This window comes from Geotrypetes seraphini, chromosome 11 (genome assembly GCF_902459505.1).
Source record: "Geotrypetes seraphini chromosome 11, aGeoSer1.1, whole genome shotgun sequence".
In the NCBI taxonomy this organism is placed as follows: Eukaryota; Metazoa; Chordata; class Amphibia; order Gymnophiona; family Dermophiidae; genus Geotrypetes; species Geotrypetes seraphini.
Genome location: NC_047094.1, coordinates 117,035,137 through 117,054,248, shown reverse-complemented (window position 1 = coordinate 117,054,248; position 19,112 = coordinate 117,035,137). Strand labels below are relative to the sequence as shown.

Sequence of the window (19,112 nt, the reverse complement as noted above, 5' to 3'; positions counted from 1 at the left end):
CACTGCGGCTGTTTTCCCCTTTGGAGATTGCTGTTACCTGCCTGGTGAACGACACTGAGGGACTGTTTCCTGCCCTTCAGGGACACAGCGCTTAATAAAGTTACCTGCTAGTGACTTTTGGAGTCAACCCCCGTACCGCGGGGTATCTGCGGGGACGTCGGGACCGCGTCATCAGGGTCCTTTCCTTGCCTCTTAAGAGACGCTGCGGCTGTTTTCCCCTTCGGAGATTGCTGTTACCTGCTTGATGAACGACACTGAGGGACTGTTTCCTGCCCTTTGGGGACGCAGCACTTAGTAAAGTTACCTGCTGGTGACTTTTGGAGCCGACCCCATGCAGGCATCTGCGGGAACGTCGGGACCGCATCATCAGGGTCCTTTTCTTGCCTCTTAAGAGATGCTGCGGTGCGGCCACAGGGCGTGGCCTAAGGAGCATGCCAGGCCCCTTGGGAGCCCCTTTGGAGCCACATGGAGCGACTGGAGTAAAGGGTATATTATTATAGTTTAATTTCCTTTCTATTCAGATTATGAATATTATTTTCATTATTTATAATGGGAAAAAGAAAAGCGAAACTTATGAGTTCTACTCCAGTCCTAATGGGCCTGATTGACCACCATCTGTAACCTACTAATATTAATCCTGTGATGGTTAACGCAGCGTCAACATCTGGGGCATCTCTTAGCCCCTTGGATAGAATTCTTCCATTCCCTCCGGTGACTTCTTCCGAGGCTAACCTATCAGGTAGGCCTATTGAGTCTCTAGTAGAGCCTCAGCAGGGTTTGACATCAATTCTGAATTTTGGAGGCCTTAACCCTGCATGAGACTCAAGAGACTCCTCAAGAAATATCTCTTAAAGACCTTTGGTTGATTAATACTCATGTAGAGGGTTTGTTAAAGTCAGTGGCTACTCAGAATTTAAATTTTTCTCAGGAAGTAATTCAAAAGCTGGACAATAATGATGCAACTGTGAAGATTTTGGATTAACGTCTTGTAGCAATTGAATCTCAGACACTATCTTTGCAAACATTTTCAGCATCAGTTGTAAAAGATTCCTACATAGTACATTCTAAGTTTGAAATGTTTGAAAATGTATTAGGAGTTAAAAAATCTGCGTTTAGTTAATTTTCCAAGGACTCATTTGTTATAACCCGAAATCTTGCTTAGGAAATATTTCAAGGAAGTCCTCGGGATATCCAACGCTGATGTATTACCTATATCGACATGTTACTATATCCCACAAAAGAAGAAAATTCCATCTGAATTAGAAATAGAAGAACTTGCCCCCACAGAATTTGACCTTACAGGTTTTTTGGAAGACTCACAAGATACCATTTTGACTAGAGCTACATTACTTGTAAAATGTTTAAATGAATCTGACAAAACACTAATATTAAAAACTTATTTTCAAAATAAAAATAAGAAGTTCTGGTGGGACAATGTTTTGTTTTTCCCGGATGTTGCTAAGGCAACTCAATTTAAAAGAAAGGCATTTCTGACATTAAAATCTCGAGTACTGGCAATTAAAGCATCTTTTTACTTAGTTTCCATGTAAATGCATACTTAAATACCAGGATAAAGATTATATCTTTTGGGATCCTTTACAACTAGAGCAATTCTTACTATTTCAAGAAACTCATAAAATCATAAACTGATAACTACTGTTCTTTTGGAGTTACTTAAAAGATACCAGTGTATTGAGAATTCATAAAAGTAAAAGGTTTTTTTTTTTAATATTATTTGATTAGACTTTACTCTATTTGGAATCTCCTTAATTGTGATTGAAACTTTATTTTGATCTAGAATGGTAAATCTTTCTTAATGTAGGCTTGATGGAAATAATGTTTCTTTAACAATGTAAAAGATGTATTTCTTATTTGTTTGTTTTGAAAATTCTATTCTTGACTCTGTATAGAGACTATTTTGAAAATTATAAATTAAAAACCCCAAAGAATATATGCATGACCCATTGAATACATGAGTTTGACAATTACAAACCATTATGCACTGATAATTGCAAATATCTTTCAAATTCTTCAATAGAATGGTTCCATCCTACATGGCAAAAAAAACCTAATAATATACATCCCCAACCGACCCCTGCGATCACATGCCGAGAGAAGATTTCCACCTCACCGGCACAAATCCTCCTATTAGAAAGTGCCCACAAACACTCCTACTCACACTTCCTATCCAAATTATGGAACACAATCCCACCAACCATTAGATCACTGACAGGTTTACTAAACTTCAGGAAAGCAGTAAAAACCCACCTTTTTACCCGACTCTTGCAACACGCCCCTAAACTCTATTTCTACCTCAGCAAAATTATTCTGCAACACTGAATGTGCCCTCCACTTGACTTACAGGCAGGACTAAGTCTCGAGGCGCACACTCAGTGCGAAACTAAGCAAGATGTACTCAAACCATAAATGCCAAAATACTTCAGATGTATTGTAATTCTAGCTGCTTTACATTCTAGACAAGGACCTCACCTTTCATCAACAAGTTAGTACAGTTATGCAGAAATGTTTTCATAAGCTTAGGCTCATCCGTTCTATTACCTCTTTTCTTGATCCCTCCTCAATTAATATCCTGATTCACTCCCTAGTAATTTCAACTATAGATTACTGTAATGCCCTTTATCAAGGTATAACCCAGAAAGAAATCCGTTGTCTACAACTATTGCAAAACACTGCTGTTAAATTAATCTATCATGCAAAAATATTTGACCATGTCACCCCTCTGCTCCACAAAGTGCATTGGCTATTACTCATCGTCTCTCCTATAAAATACTCCTCCTCATTTTTAAAAACAAAAAAAACTCTAACCAACCGGCGTTCATAGATAAACTTTTGATCCCTTATTCATCATCCAGGACCCTCCAATCAAATAATCAAAATTTACTCTCCATACCATCAATACGGGAACTATTTTACGATACTACTCGCAAATCCATCTATCTTTTCAGTTACCACCCCCTCTCTGTGGAATGCCCTCCCATTAGACGTTCGATTAGAGAACTCGCTTGAAAAATTTAAAGCCAAACTTAAAACCTTCCTCTTTAAAGATGCCTTTATTTTTTAGTATTATCTTCAGCCTCCTAATTCCTTGATTCATGTGAAACTTTGAAACATCTAATACTTCTTTTGAAATGATTCCCCTCCTAATGTTTTTGGCACTCCCCATTTACCATCCTTTTTTATTAATTTTACTTCGATGTATTTTATACAACCTTTCCTGCCCCTACTTTCCTTCCATCTCATGTACGTTAATTCGAATTCGTCTAGTATTTTTAATATTTTATAAAATATTGCTTTTATTTACTTATTTTAATTGTCCTTACAATCTTTTCTTATTGTACACTGTCTAGACACTTGTTTTGATAAGACGGTATATCAAAAATAAAGAAACTTGAAACTTGATATAGGTTGCCATGCTACTGTGCTCAGCCCCCAAATCTTGTATTCTCCTCTCCATACAGTTCATAAGAATTATTCCTCTGCTTCTGTTCTTCCCTTTAATCTGCTGTTCTGAATATCTTATGTGAATTTGCATCCTTGTTGCTCATCGTTTTCCATGTTACTGTGCCCAGTACCCAAAACATGTACATAGGAATTTCTACTATTACTCTTCATTCTTTTGATTAGTTGTTCTGTTTATCTGCTGTACTGTATATGAAGTTGTAATCTTGTTGCTAAACCTTCTACTGTGTATGTAAACTTGTAACCCATTCTGGGCTAGAAATTCAACTAAATAAATAAACTACCCCGCGAATAGATTGCATATAAAGGTGGTGTGTGAAACATTCAAGAAGCATTAAAGATGGAAGGAACACAGCGGAACTATGCAATAAAATCCAACAAAATGCTAATTCCAAAAACATTATAAAAAGGATACCAGTTCCAAATCTTGGTTTAAACCATGAGGGCTTATTGTGTTGAGTTCAAAGATGATTCTTTGTTCTATCCTCAAAAATGCAAGATCTCATTTGCCACCTCTCCATTGTTGTCCTTGAACTTTGAAGACAAAGAACTTAAGGTCTTTAATTTGATGCTGGAAAGTGATCTAGTGGTTCACCAATGGAGCTGAACTAACTTGTCTTAAGATGCAGCTTCTATGTTCAATTATGCGTGTTCTTATTTTCCTTTTTGTTTTGCCCACAGAGCAAGTTGCATGGGCAAATGATATTGATGATGTGATCTAAGTGGAGATTGTCATAGAGTAGTGGCAGGTGGAGCATGCGTTACAAGGGGAATGTCCTGCATGTGTTACAATTCCTATATGTCTTGTTAGTAACGCTGAATCATCTTTGAACTCAACACAATAAGCTCTCATGGTTTAAACCAAGATTTGGAACTGGTATCCTTTTTATATTATTTTTGAAAATAGTATTTTATTGGATTATGCACATTTATAATGTAACTTTTATTATTCTATACATATGTCCTATCACTTTTACACTTCCTTTTTATTTTTATTTGTCTTTTGTTGGGGCCCCTCTGCTTTAATTTTGGTCCGCCTCGTGGGTTGGCTTTCTGCCACCGTCAACTCAGTTTTATTTTAGTTGGTAGTTTCAACACATATCATCTCCTGCTGCAGTTTTCACTTTTCCAAATACGCTTTTCTCACCACCTCTGTCCCTCCCCTTCGACTTCTTATTGGGACATGTCAGTGGTTTATGATTGGGACACGGTGTCCGGTTTCTTTTTTTTAAGTACCCTTGCCCATGCCAGCCCTCTTCACTGTTTGCAGGTTTTTCCATGAGAATTTGCCTTAGCCTTTCAGTTGGATTTCTACCCAAAGAAAGTTCCATTTTACCTCTTTATTCAGCGGTTTGTGTTCTTTAAGCTTTTGTTAGGATCTATTTGTTTATATTTTCAGCCTAAACACTTTACATATGCAATTTGTAGCTCCTACGGAACCTCAGCTGTGTCAACACAAACACAGGTCAGCCATGTTTTTTCTGTTTCACCCTTTAAGTGTTCGGCTTTCACTCTGCGTAGGTTTTTTTTTCTTCATTTTTCACGTTTCCTTTTTGCACTACACATCCAGGATTGACTATTTCATACTTTGTTTTATTCCTTCTTTTCACCTCACGTCCGCTCCAGTATGTTCTCTCTCTTTAGTTCATTTCTGAGATTTTTTTCTCTTTTTAGTTCATCCCAATGTCTCTTTCTTCCTTCTCTCTTAGTCCACTTCTTATTTATCTTTTTCATTTACTTATGTTTATAGTTTATCTATAAAAAAATTTTCTAAATCTTTTCATTTTTCCTCTAATTATTTTTGAGTGTATAATGTGAATTTCTGTTTTTCATGTTAATCATTCAGTCTTTTTCTGTTCACCTTAAGGACCCCTGAGGAAGGCAATCATTGCCGAAACATGGCCTGTGTAGGGTCAAGGTTCATATCAAGGTTCCAGTGTGCGTTTTGTTACCATTTTCAAAGAAGCATTGCAAATTTTATTTCCCATCTGACAAAGTACCACTTGAAAGACTTCTGAGGAAATTAGAAAGTCATAGGATAGGAGGTATTGTTCTATTATGGATTAAGAACTGGTTAAAAGACAGAAAACAGAGAGTCGGGTTAAATGGTCAATATTCTCAATGGAGAAGGGTAAATAGTGGGGTTTATTTATTTTAACATTTATATCCCGCTATCCAAAATCTATGCAGGTGGGTAACATCATCACATTCATAGGTCAAACAATACAAACACATAATACCATATTATTACCACACAACTTCAATCCAGTTACTTAAAACAAATAAAACAAGCTAACTAAACTAGAAACTGCCCAGAACCTGAAAGGCCTTTACAAAAAAGTAAGCCTCAAGTTTTACGAAAAGTCAGAAAAACAGGAACCAGGCGAAATGAGGGGTCTGCTGGGACCGCTGCTTTTTGATATATTTATCAATGATTTAGAGGGGTGTCAAACACAATCACATAAGGGGCCGAAATCTAAAACACAGGCTAAGTCGAGGGCCAAATTTTTTTTATTAAGATACTTATGCCTCTTTTTACGAAACTGCGATAGTTTCTAGTGCGTGGAACTGTGCTGAATGGCCCGCGCTGCTCCCAACGCTCACTGAGTTCCTATGAGTGTCAGGAGCAGCACGGGCCATTCAGCGTGGCTCTCCGCACTAGAAACTGCTATCTCAGTTTTGTAGAAGAGGGCATTAGTCTTAGTAGAATTATACTGTAGATCAGGGATGTCAAACTGAAATCACATAAGGGTGCCGAAATCTAAAACACAGGCTAAGTCATGGGCCAGATTTTTTTATTAGGATACTTACCCCCTCCTTTGCTGACACACAGCGTGGGCCCAAGCACTGGTGGCAGCTCCGATGCTTACAGGACTTCTGAGAGTCGGATCAATCGCCGACGACGGAGTCAAAACCCAAGCTAAGCGCCAGCAAAGGAGGGGGTTAGTCTTAGTAGAAGTATAGGGATAAAACCTCCAACTCCACACCGGCTACAAAATAAATAAAAAGACTTTTCCTCTCTTTTAGGTCCTAGTTCACGCTTGCTGTCTAACACCAGCTCTGGATACACATTTCAAATTTGACATATTGTAATCACAAAACAGAAAATAAAATTATTTTTTCTACCTTTTGTTGTCTGGTCATTTTGCTTTTAGTCCCAGTTTTTCTTTCTGATTTTGTCTATTTTCTAATTCTCTTTCCAGTGTCTGCTGTCCATTTTTTGTTTCCTTTCTTGCTCTTGTCCCTGTCACCAACATATTGATTTTTCCCTTTCAACTTTTCTCCTTTTTTCTTTTCTGCCTCTGTCCACTCAAATCTTGCCCTCTTTCTCATCCTTCTCCTTTTTAAATTTTCAGCTACCTATCAATTTTCCATCTTGTCTTATTCTGTAGCTCTCCCATCTCACTTCTTTCCTAGCCTCCTATTTCCTTCTATCTCTCCTCTCCTCTTGGTCCAACATTTTGCTAACAATGAGATGGAAGGAAAAAAAAAAAAAAAGAGATGCTGCATCTCTCTCTCCCTTCCCCCCAGGCCTAACATTTCTCCTTCCCTTCCAACTCCAGATCCAACTTCTCTCCCTTTCTCTTCCCAACTGTCTACCATCCCTTCTCTCCCCCTGCCTCCCTCCCTCCCCCCCAGCCATCATCTTTTTCCCTCTTCCTCCACACTACCCCAGCTCCAACCTCTCTCCCTTCTTCTTGCTCTCCTCACAGCCCAGCTTGCCTTTCCCTCCAGCGCCAGTCCCTCTCTCCTCTCAGCCCGGCATGTCTTTCCCTCTGGCACCAGTCCAATGTCGCCACCAAGCCAAGGAATCTGCCAGCCTCAATGATTCGGGAGTGTTGTACGTGGCTCCTCCTCCTGCTTTTCGTCTGCCACGGTCTGTCTCCATTGACACACAACTTCCTGTTTCCGCCCAGGTGGACCGTGGCAGACGGAAAGCAGGAGGACAAGCCATGAACACCACTGCTGAATCACTGCCAAAGCTGGCAGACTTTCAGGCATGACGGCAACGTCAGACTGGCGCAGGAAGGAGGACACGCTGGGCTCTGAGAAGGGGAGTTCGGGAGCATTGCTGCAGGCCACATAAAATGTGCTTCCAGAGGGCGTGATAGGACAGAGTACCCTGGTCAAGTCACTAATCCCCTCATTGCACCAGGTACACTAGAGTTTAAGCCCACAGGGACAGATAGGGAAATATGATAAAGTACCTGAATGTAAACCACTTAGGATATAAGTGGCATATAAATAAAATAATCAAAAAATATGTCTAAGTCCGATTTGGACTTAGGGCACTAGTTGCCCAAGTTGGCAGCAGTAAAATGTCCATTCTTGAAAAATACATCTTAAGCAGGGGTCTCAAAGTCCCTCCTTGAGGGCTGCAATCTAGTCGGGTTTTCAGGATTTTCCCAATGAATATGCATGAGATCTATGTGCATGCACTGATTTCAATGCATATTTATTGGGGAAATCCTGCAAACCCGACTAGATTGCGGCCCTCAAGGAGGGGCTTTGAGATCCCTGATCTAAAGTATACCTTTTTTCAAGAATCGTTCATCTGTACATTCAGGCATCTGATCGTCCAAGACCGCCACTATGCCTACCTTTATACCACATTCGTGACAAAATAATTCATCCAAGATCTCCTGGATGTGGGAGGGGCCAAAACAAAGACCTTCTGGATGTGGGAGGGGCCAGTCCTATAATGGATTGGCCACCCAGAAATGGCAACAGAGCAGTGGGGCACCTTAGAGTGCATTGCTGTGAACTTCACATAAAGAGTGCCAGATAAATATCTCACCAGAACTCCCATATAGGTTATGGTAAGCCTCTCAAAACCCACTATACACACCTATCCACAACTCGAATAGCCCTTATGGCTGTGGGTGATACCTATATGGTAGTAGAGTAGGGTTTTGGGGTGTTTTGGTGGGCTCACATTTTCCACATTAGAGTGGCTTATGGGCCTGGGTCCTCCTCTCTATGGGGGGTAGGCTAGTTAATCAGACTACTTAAGCCACCTCTATGCAGATCTACTAGGCTTTCCTATGACAGGTGCTGATGTTCCGGAGGCAGGTATGTACGTTTTTATTCTGATTTTTGTGGCGGTAAGAGGGGGAAAATAAACACAGAGGGAGTGTGTGAGGTCTTTATTTTGTCCCTGCAGTGGTTCTCTGGTCACTTTGGATACGTTTTGGGCACTTATACCTATTTTTTAGATCACCTAAGTCACAAAGTATAAGTTCCGTCTAAACGGTCTCGTCAAACTTTCGATTATCCCTGCTGTACAACTAAGTTTAGATCAATCCACATCCCACCTTAACCACTCCTCCAAAAATGCCCCTTTCTACTCTGGGCATACAGCAGGATTCAGAAGCCTAAAAAGTATCTGGGTACGTCTAAAAACCAGTTTTGATTATTGGCACTTGGACGACCTGTCTTTTTGATCATGCCGACTTGGGTGGGTTTTTAGATGTATTTCTGTTTCAATTATGAGCCCCTTAAATACCTCTGTGGCATAAAAGCACAAGAGGCGAGTCTCTGAACTAAAAGGATGCTCTGAAATGAAGGTAAAATGGATCAAACTCAAAAATAACCTAAGGACATACTTCATGGTAAGGGTGGCAAATTTGTAGAATGACCTCTCAGTGATGGTGAAAATGAAGACATCTAAGGAGGAGATACTAGATTGTGTGTATTGACAGACTGGATAGGCCTTATGGTATTTATATGCCTTCATTTTCTGTTTCTATGTATGTTCCTATATTTCAGTCAGAGGATGACGAGCATAGAGACAATACACAATGTTAGGACATAATGAAATGGTTGTCTTTATCTCTTACCTCTGTTTCTATTACAGTAAGTGCTCAGGAATGTGGAAAGTAGAGGTGAGGGGGAGGGAAACAGCACAGGTGGATAAAGCAAACATAGAAATCAATACAGAACTAGAGTGAATGATTAACACACTCCACAGAGAGAAATAAGGAAACCAAGATCCCAGCCTCCAATAGTTCTTCTTAGTTACCATAAGCAGCCTAGTCTCAGACCTTCAGTAAGTGAATAGTATTTTTTCTCATACACACCATTAGTCAGGCCAAACACTGCCAGCATTATATAGCATCAAACCTGTTTTACCACTAGTTTAAGGATCATTAAAACTTCACTAGAACTCAGTGGTGATTAACTAAGCAGGAGTAACTCATCAAGGTTATTAAGTCTACCCTCCACCCAGGCCTCTACTTTTTTGGCTCATCAGGTGAAATGCAAAGAGCTAAATTTAGCTCTTTGCATTTCACCTGATGAGCCAAAAAAGTAGGATTTATCCTAACCAAGTCACTTCATCACCTAAGCACACACCCTCACAGACACAGATATGAAATATGGGATAGGCGAATTCCCCTTAGAAAGGAAAATGAAAATAAATTTCCTGTTAAAGTCCCAACCTCCTTCTCATCTAAAAGCCCACCATGAGTCTTCAAGATGCAGTAACCCATCCTCTGCTGTCTCCTATTTACTCCCATTTTTTTCATATAAATATACTACTACTAATTATTTCTATAGTGCTACCAGACATACACAGTGATGCACAAAGACACAAAACACAGTCCCTGCTTGAAATAGCTTACAATCTAAACAGACAAACAGGATGTCATGGAAGAGTTAAGGGGAATGGTTAATCTGCTGGCTGGGTTGGAGGGGAGTACAGTTATGGATTGAAGGCTAAATCAAAAAGGTGGGATTTCAGTCTTCTTTTATTTCCATCTTGTAAGATGAATTTAAAAGAAGATTTTAATAATGATACCTTTAATGCCTTTTTGTATTTGTCTTGTTGAAACATGTTTAGCTATTTATTAAATATATATGCAATTTATAAATTTTTAAATAAATAAATATTCATTACTGCTATCATAGTTTTGACAACTGACTTAACCTGTGTTCCTAAACATGAAAAGAGATGAATTTAGCACTTCTAAAGATATCTATACCCATTGTATAATTTCTTCTACCAGAATCTCCCCAACCCTAAAATATCCTGTCTGTCGAAATAACATTATAAGCTCTTTTGAGCAGGGACCGTCTACTGAATGTTAAATAAATAGTAGCAGTAGTATCCAAGGAGAAAGCCTCTTGGCTCTGGAATTTGTGCTAGAGGAAGTCAAGTGGAATATCAGGACCGTAACCCTCCCCCCTTTTTCTATCACCATTATGAATTTCACATAGTCCAATATAAAAATACTTAATCCCAAAAGCTTCATTACCCACCGCAGTCTACCGTTGCTGATACTAATGGTATAGAAAATATTTTTTCTAAGATGTAAAAAGCAGCCACAGAACAGAAAAAGATCCCCACTCTTAGGGGAGGGAAAAGATCCTTAAGCACTTTCATATTCTAATTCTCCCAGTGGCTCATCAGTCAATAGATCTATTAGCCTCTTAAGCACCTAAAAACGAGTCTTCCTACTTGAGCCTGCAGAAACCGACTGTCGCCCAAGAAGCAAACTGGGTCCAAGCAAGTTAAGGGAAAGAGATAAGAAAACAACACAAAGAGATTAAATATAAAGACGAGTGGGGGAAGAGAGAACTATTAGGAGTACTCACCCCTACAGCAAGCAAAGAGAAGCAGCAGAACTTCGATAACCTTCTCCAATACTAAAATCATTGTTCAAGAGACTACTGAAAATACAAGGTTACAACGCAGCACCCAAAACAAAATCTCTCCAGCGGCCTCTCTTCCGGTCTCGGTAAAGGTGAGATCTCAGTTTCCCTCCCCGTCCGGGAATTGTATCCCTTCTGCTGACGTCATTCCCATACCACTCTTCTCTACAGTTTACATAGCAGGAGTAAGGAGTAGAGCTGCCTGTTTTTCATTCTTTTGTTTCTCTCGGGGTTCATTATTTCTTTCCCATCCAAATTCTGGTTCCTGTATCCCTTCATTGTCCCCTTTTCTTTCAGCCCTGCACTTGTGTTTTGTGTGCTAGGAACGTGTTTCTGATATCTTGTCCTCTCACTTCTGCTTATCTTCTAGCTTCTTTTCTTACGCAATTCCCCCTACTATTATTGGTGCTTTTTCTTTTACTCCTAAATTACTTGAGAGAAAGAAACCGTGCCCCATATTTTAACTCCTTCCTGGTTGGGAGGATTTATCTCCTTTTTGCTGTGCAAGGCTTGATTACATGTTAGTCTTGCTAACTCAATTGAAGTTGGAAACAGGAAAGTGATGTCAGAGGGAGGGATGAGGTCGACCCAAGAAGCAGTTAAAAGATCCTGCTAGCTACTGGCAAGAATGTGGAGAGGTACGGGTCAGAAGAAGAGATGTGCTGGTGCTCCTGCCAAGGAGGCACCTGGGGCACACCACCCCTCCCACCCCACACTATGACAGTGTTTTTCGCTATTCCGAGGACAAGTGTTCCTAAGGACATCTAAACAGTGTGATAAGGTGGTGGCTATAGCCAAAAGGATGCTAGGCTGTATAGAAAGAGGAATTGAAGGAGTCTGGGACTGTTTTTCCTAAGTGTTGAACTAAGTTTTCTCTTTAATAAAATGCTGAATTATGTTTAGTTGCAAACCTAACTTATCTCATGCTCTAGCCTGCCTGCACTGGGTGTTTTAGCTTGGACATTCTAGCTTCTTATGGCTATCTCAGCATACAATATTGTATTCTGCCCTCCTGGACATGTAACAGAAAGACTGCAAGGCTTAGATAAGTGCTAGTGTGAGCTTAGGACCAATGATTGTTAAGAAAAGTAACACGTGAAAAGTTTTTTCTAGAATTCAGTTGTATAGCCAGAAGAATGTATAAATATCTCTGAAACTTCCTGGTTTCGGAACTTCTGAAGCCAGCTTGGGGCTCAGGGGTCCATATATGTTGAATAAACATCTGTGCTTTCTTCAAGTCTCTGTGGCTGCCCAAAGTGACCTTTCATTTGGCGCCTGAACAGGGACTTGAAGGTCTTTTGACCACCGGCTACTCGATTGGTCACTTGTGTCTGGTCTGAAAACCGACCTGTCTGCTAAGCCAGCTGAATTCCTCTTGGAATTTGTAGACTTCGTGGCTCTGGCTGGCTCAACTGATTAATTGAGTCCTGGGTTAAAGTGCAGATATCTGTCTGGGGTTGGCCACCAAACTGGTAAGTGGAGGAATAGATCATTCCTCTCCTGTTTCTTTTCCGTTACTTTAGTAAATGACTTGATCCATCATTAAAACAGTGGGGAAGGATTCTAGGAACTGTGTTGTTTGGGAAACGAAACTGAACTAATCTGTAGATCAGAAGTTAGACAATAGACGTGAGCTGTTTGTATTTACTGGGCTCAGCATGATTCGGATGCATCCTTAAAAAAAAACAAAAAAAAAAACACAAAACGGTGTAGGTTGAACATTTCAGGAGTCAGGGAATTGGTTAGAACTGGCTATATTTCTATTGTGCTGTATTTGTACAGGAAGAAAATTGTACAAAAGTACAGAGATTGCTTTTTGCACGGACCGTTTACCTGCATGTATGTGTGGGATTTTTGTGTGTGCATGACATTCAAAATCCCCATCCTTTGTATTTCTATCCCGGGTTCCTTATGAGTTCTGTCTGTCCATTATGAATTTTTGTTCTCCATGTTTGTTTTATAAAGTATTTTTAGAATTGTGTAATGCCCTGAATGTCTGATTAGGTGATTAATCAACTTTTAATTACACTTGGCCTAACAAAGGTGGAGGTTAAGGCCCTGATTCTCCAAAAGTGCGTCCCGATTTTAGGCAGCTGTAGACGTCCTACAGCTGTCTAATCAGCCAATCGGGATGCACGTTTTTAAAAAAAAAATGTTCCCCAGGCAGGCCGCCCGGGAGAGGCGTCCTATACTAAACGCTGATTCTGTAACCGGCGTCTTTAGAAAATCGGGTTAAATTAGACGCAGCCGCTATACTTATGGCAGCAAGGGATCTCCCTGCTGCAATATGTATAGCGGCCGCGGTTGTTGCGGCCGCCTGTCCCATCACCGACAGGAGAATGCCTAACTCCTCCTGTCGGAACCCCAAGCCCCCTCCCCCCAAACTCGTAATCGCCGACAGGAGGATGCCCAACTCCTCCTGCCGGAAAGCCCAACGACCCCCCGCCCCAACTAATCTCCCTCCCCCAACTAACCTTTCAATGTTGGTCAGCTGGACGGGTCTTGCTGCCGTCCAGCCGACGGGTCTGCCTCGTGGAAATGAGACGGCACGCCCCTTCCCGGCCCATCCCCGCTAAATCTAAGGCCTGATTGGCCCAGGCTAGGCACCTTGGCCAATCAGGCCTTAGGATTAGTGGGGATGGGCGGACCCGCTATGCCTAAGGCCTGATTGGTCCAGGCTTCTACAGCGACAAGGATGATAAAGGGCATGGAAAACCTTTCATATGCTGGGGCTCTTTACCCTGGAAAAGTGGAGACTTAGAGAGGACATGATAGAGACTTATAAAATCATGAAAGGCATAGAGAAGGTGGAGAAGAACAGATTCTTAAGGCTAACCAGGCCAACGAAAACAAGGGGGCATTCAGAAAAATTGAAAGGAGACAGATTCAAAACGAAGTTCTTCTTCACTCAGAGGGTGATGGACACCTGGAATGCGCTCCCAGAGGAGGTGATAGGGCAAAGTACAATATTGGGCTTCAAAAAAGGATTGGATGACTTCCTGAAGGAGAAGGGGATTGAAGGGTATAGGTACAGGTACTAAATGAATAGGGAATAAACAATTTAGGTAAAGGACCACTTACAGGTCACGGACCTGGGGGGCCGCCGCAGGAGCAGACTGCTGGACATGATGGACCCCTGGTCTGACCCAGCAGAGGCAATGCTTATGTTCTTATAGCTGTTTGAGCATTGTTTGGTCTTTCGATAGACATGGTTTGGGCTTCAGGAAGACGTTAGTAGGATAGATGCTATTTAGGCACCCTTCTAGGTCATCCGTTGAGCTTTGTTTGGGCTTTAGATAGACCAGGGGTAGGGAACTCTGGTCCTCGAGAGCCGTATTCCAGTCGGGTTTTCAGGATTTCCGCAATGAATATGCATTGAAAGCAGTGCATACAAATAGATCTCCTGCATATTCATTGGGGGAAATCCTGAAAACCCAACTGGAATATGGCTCTCGAGGACCGGAGTTTCCTACCCCTGAGATAGACGTTTCTCTGAATGGGGTTTAGGCAGATTTTGGATGTTTCCAAAGTGATCTTCTAAATACAGTTCAGGCATTTTATTTTGTGATTCAGCCAACACATAAACAGGACACATCCATACAAGCATATTGAATTTAAAATTACCTAAAGAAGCAATGTTATTAGCTAATTACAGCACATGAAAATCACAGCTTTAGGTTTCAAGCTCCAAATAACACCTCCTTTCTCACTAAACTTTGCTACAATCAACTCATTCTTCAAAGCAAAGAAAGCTCATAACTTCATTTGGCAAAGCTTAAAACCAGAATAAAACACAGAACAGACCTGAATGTGGCTTCTAGCTCATTGCAAAGGTAGGTGTGAAGCTGCACATTGCTGACCTCATTGTGAGATCATCAAGGTGCACCTGCAAGGTACAATGCCACAAGTAAAAGATGGGCTGGGAGTTGAACTCACAAGCTCTGCAAGATCAGCACAGAGCTTTTACTCATTGAGCTACACCACCTTCCAGTCCAGTTTCTCTGACTCCCCTGTCATATCATAGCTTAGTGATCTGCTAAGGTATCATCTGCTTAGCTATCATATCACAGTTAGCTGAGACAAAAGACTGTTAGCTCAATGGCTTTAAAGCACTGGTTTCATTGGCCCAAATGCCAGAATCTCAAGTATGGTTGAATAAATGTGTCATGCAAACTCCACTTTTGGAATTGATTGCTTCTAGTATTGCTAGTGTTGTGCTGTTTGAGATGAAAATAAGATTTGATTGGTCTGTAGCTTGTAATTTTTATTAAAATGAGTATTGTGTCAGCTGAAGTACATGACGGAGTTGAACCCACACCAGGCTCACACGCCAACCTTCATTCTAACCGTTGTGCTACACAATGAGCCATAAAATCATAGTAATTCAGTTTTGGTTATACTGTTCCGTTTAGGCATCGTTACGGCAGTAACTATGGCATGGTTGCGGCTCTGTAGCAGAGCGGCCGAAAGCACGCCATAACGAGTGAAAGAAGCCATTTCTGGCTCACCAAGTTAATAATAATAATAACAGTTTATATACCGCAGGACCATGAAGTTCTATGCGGTTTACAATGAATTAGAAAGATTCTATGAATTAGAATGAATTACATTGAAATAAAAAGATTCAATGAGGTTTACAATGAATTAGAAGATTCTACAAATTGAATGGAACATTCATAGCTAGAGATTAGTGGTTAACAGTTTACGGGATCAGATTTGGGGGGTGAGATTGTGATGGGGCCGAATGTGCAGATTCGTTACCTAGGTACTTCAAGAACAGGTATGTTTTTAGATGTTTCCTAAATTTACCATAGTTATTTGCGTGTATAATTAGTTTTTCCAGGTCTTTGCCCCATGTGGCTGCTTGATACGATAGAAGTTGTTGATGGTGTCTCTTAAATTTACATCCTCTAGCCGATGGGGAAATGAACTTCAGGTGTGTTCTTCTCTTATGTCTGTTGGTTGAGAAGGAGAAGAGGTCAGTTATATATTTAGGGGCTAGACCGGATAGTACCTTGAAGCAGAGACATCCCAGCTTGAACTTCGCACGTGCCTCCATTGGCAGCCAGTGCAGGAGTCGGTAGGAAGGGGTTATGTGATCGGACTTCTTCAACCCAAAGATCAACCTGCTGCCACATTTTGTATCAGTTGTGGTCTCTGCATTTTCTTTTGGGAGATTGCCAGATGGGCAATGTTATAATAATCAAGACACCTTGTTGCACCTTATTCATCCTCTCCAGCTCTCATATAATCTCATTTTCTCAAATATTATGCTAGTTGCAGGCTGTGAGGCAGGAGACATGCCAGCTACCCCCTAAGGGCCTCCCCACTTCTCTCCTTTGCAGCCTGGGCCTCATGGAACACTAGATAAGACAAAGGTCAATGTGATGAAGTAGCTGAAGTGGTGCTTAAGGAAACACTAATGCCCGGCTGCTACTCAATGTAAACAAGCATAAGGTGAAAAATAGTTTAAGATTTGTATTGCACAGTCTAGGAAAGCAGCATGCAAGTGTAATATCAGGCAACTGCAGTTCGATGAGATGGATGACAGGTATGCAGAGTAAGCCACTCCTAGGTCCAAGTTGTTACTGTGGTAGTATTGTTAAGGTCCCATAATCTGTCCTGGTAGGAGAAGGCAGGCTTTAGAAAAAAGAAGATGGATTGAGACAAATTAAGAGTTTATTGGTGAGTTTTAGGCTCTCTTTTACAAAGGTGCGCTAAATCAACATATGCGCTATTAACGCATCCATAGGATAACATGCACGCATTAACATTTAGCTAACGGCGCCCTAAACAGCACCGCTTTAAGCACGTGGTAAATGTTAACACGTGCATGTTATCCTATGGACGCGTTAATAGTTAGCGCATGCGTTGATTTAGCGCACCTTTGTAAAAGAGAGCCTAAAGCTCACCAATTTACTGTTCTCTCAGAAAATCATCAATAACTACACCCGTCTGAAGGAAAAAAGTGTGAAACATGTTAGTATTGTGAAAATGTATATAATTCATTACAAGGGCAAACAAAGCAAAGGTACATCATTCTCACCTATTCTTTCTGTTTTGGTATTTGAGCTGCTGGCTTTTTGGCCAGGTGCAATCTGGTGTGCTGAACCCAGTTTGAACAGACCTGCTCTGGCCTCTGGGAAACACAAGGGGAGTCATTAGCGACTCTGGGAACCTAAAATCAGGAGAAAAGGGGGAAATGTTAGAAAGACATCTGTGGCAAAAATAAAAAACAGAAGTTGTGCGAGAATGTCACAGCACAGTCTCAAAATAACAGCTAGAATGAACAGAAGCACAAACACTTCCTTTTTATAATAAGGATGCCTAACAATTATGACTCTAAAAAGATTTACCTTTAGTTCTATGAGGAAAAGCACTGCTATAGGTTCTACATATTCATGTAACTTGCATATCCATTTTCCTAGCACCAAAGTTTCAAACAGCATGGGTGTTTTTTCAGGCAACACACCTGGAACCAAATTTTATCATCAATAATTCTCAGAGCTGCTAATGACCCTGTGGAATGGAGAGAGTTGTGGCAGATATCAGGGGGACAAAAAGTTAATGGAGAATCACCATAAGCAATAACACAGAATGGGATTCCAAAAGAAGAAATCAGTTCTGCCTGAGCTTTTATCTAATAAAGACACCTAAGTAGCTAGCAATATATCATTCTCACCTGGATTTGGTTTCTGAACTGCTAACAAGGAGTTCCTTGCATAGGTGCAGCATAGTCACCTGGAAAGATGAAAAAGGTTAGAAAGACATCAAAATTGCTAATTACTATAGCTGCTAATTGTCCTGTGGAATGGAGAGAGTTGTGGCAGAGATAGGAAAGAAAAGGTTAAAAGATAATCAAGAAAGGTAAGGTCTCAGAAATCAGCATAAGCAATAAGACAGAATAGGAGTCCTAAAATAGAAAACACCGCTCTGATGGACCTTCTTATACTAAGCATGCCTAAGTAGCATCTGACATCATAGGCACCATTAGGACTTCCCGCCAGAAAGCTTTCAAATATGATTGGGTGTGGTTTGGGCAAACACACCTGTACTGACTTTTAATCATTTATTTCACTTCTCAAAGCTTTGATAAGAAGCCATTTGTCTTCTGCTTAGTCTGTAGAGGCTCTGTTACCAAATTCTAAATGAAGTTCCCTCTATAGCTCTATGCCTTAAGGCACTGCTTTTATCTTCCATATGTTAGGGGTTTAAGTCTTGAGTGCGGTTAGCAAATATTTTATATTCATTTTTCTACCAGAAAACCTTCAAACTGGGCATTCCTTTGCTTAAACATATATGGGTTGAGCTTAAAAATTATCTGCAGCAATTCTCAGATGTCTAAAGCAGCCTGTTCTCTCATCTTAAATCCCCTCCCCCACTCCAACACACACTCCTCAGGCATAAAACCACACCCAGAATTCTAAAGCCAATCTGAATTTACCAACAGTAATGTCTCTAGGATACATCTCAAAACATGTACCTTCCTTCAACACCTGTCCAAGCCCTCTGAAGTTTTAGTAAACTTATACCTGTTGCCCTGTGTGGATTTTGCATAAAAAGAAATACATTCCTACCATAATGGCTTGTAGTTGAGAGCAGATGAATGTATCTGATGCACCTGTGCCTGCAAACTGCAGAATGCTGATGAAAAAAAGCAAAGTCCACCACTTATGAGAGCTGTTAAAATGAGTTAAGGTGAGGGTGGGATTTGAACCGGTGAACTGGAAAGAATAGACAAGATGCAACAAGGTGCTTTAACTTGGTGAGCCACAAATGACTTCTTTCAGTCAGTGGAGTGATTTCTTTCCATGAGAGCTTAGGATGCCCTAGCCATGGCAAGATCTAAATAAATGTGCCTGCAAATTGCACAAAGCTGTTGAAAAACAGCAAAGTCCACCATATATACACTCCTATGAGAGCTTAGGAAGTTGTTAAAATGAGTGAAGGTGAGGGTGAGATTTGAACCAGTGAGCTTT

General features: G+C 40.8%; 1 protein-coding gene and 1 long non-coding RNA gene across 4 annotated transcripts in view; both read right to left on the bottom strand.

Moving 5' to 3' along the window:
* LOC117369007 (nectin-2-like) overlaps positions 1–19,112 on the bottom strand; it is a 162,866-nt gene that overhangs the window by 131,519 nt on the left and 12,235 nt on the right. The window contains exon 1 of one of the 3 annotated variants that reach the window (XM_033962881.1): positions 11,077–11,347. The exons of the other annotated variants lie outside the window; for them this stretch is intronic. Within the exon in view, the coding sequence (XP_033818772.1) occupies positions 11,077–11,137 (61 nt within the window). The 5' untranslated portion in view covers positions 11,138–11,347. Of the gene's footprint in view, positions 1–11,076; positions 11,348–19,112 lie in introns of those variants that run through there. 3 annotated transcript variants of the gene reach the window in all.
* Positions 16,030–17,762, bottom strand: LOC117369008. Its single transcript, XR_004541058.1, has 3 exons — positions 17,490–17,762; positions 17,180–17,311; positions 16,030–16,088 (listed from the first exon to the last, which is right to left on the bottom strand). It is a non-coding gene; the product is annotated as an uncharacterized LOC117369008 (long non-coding RNA).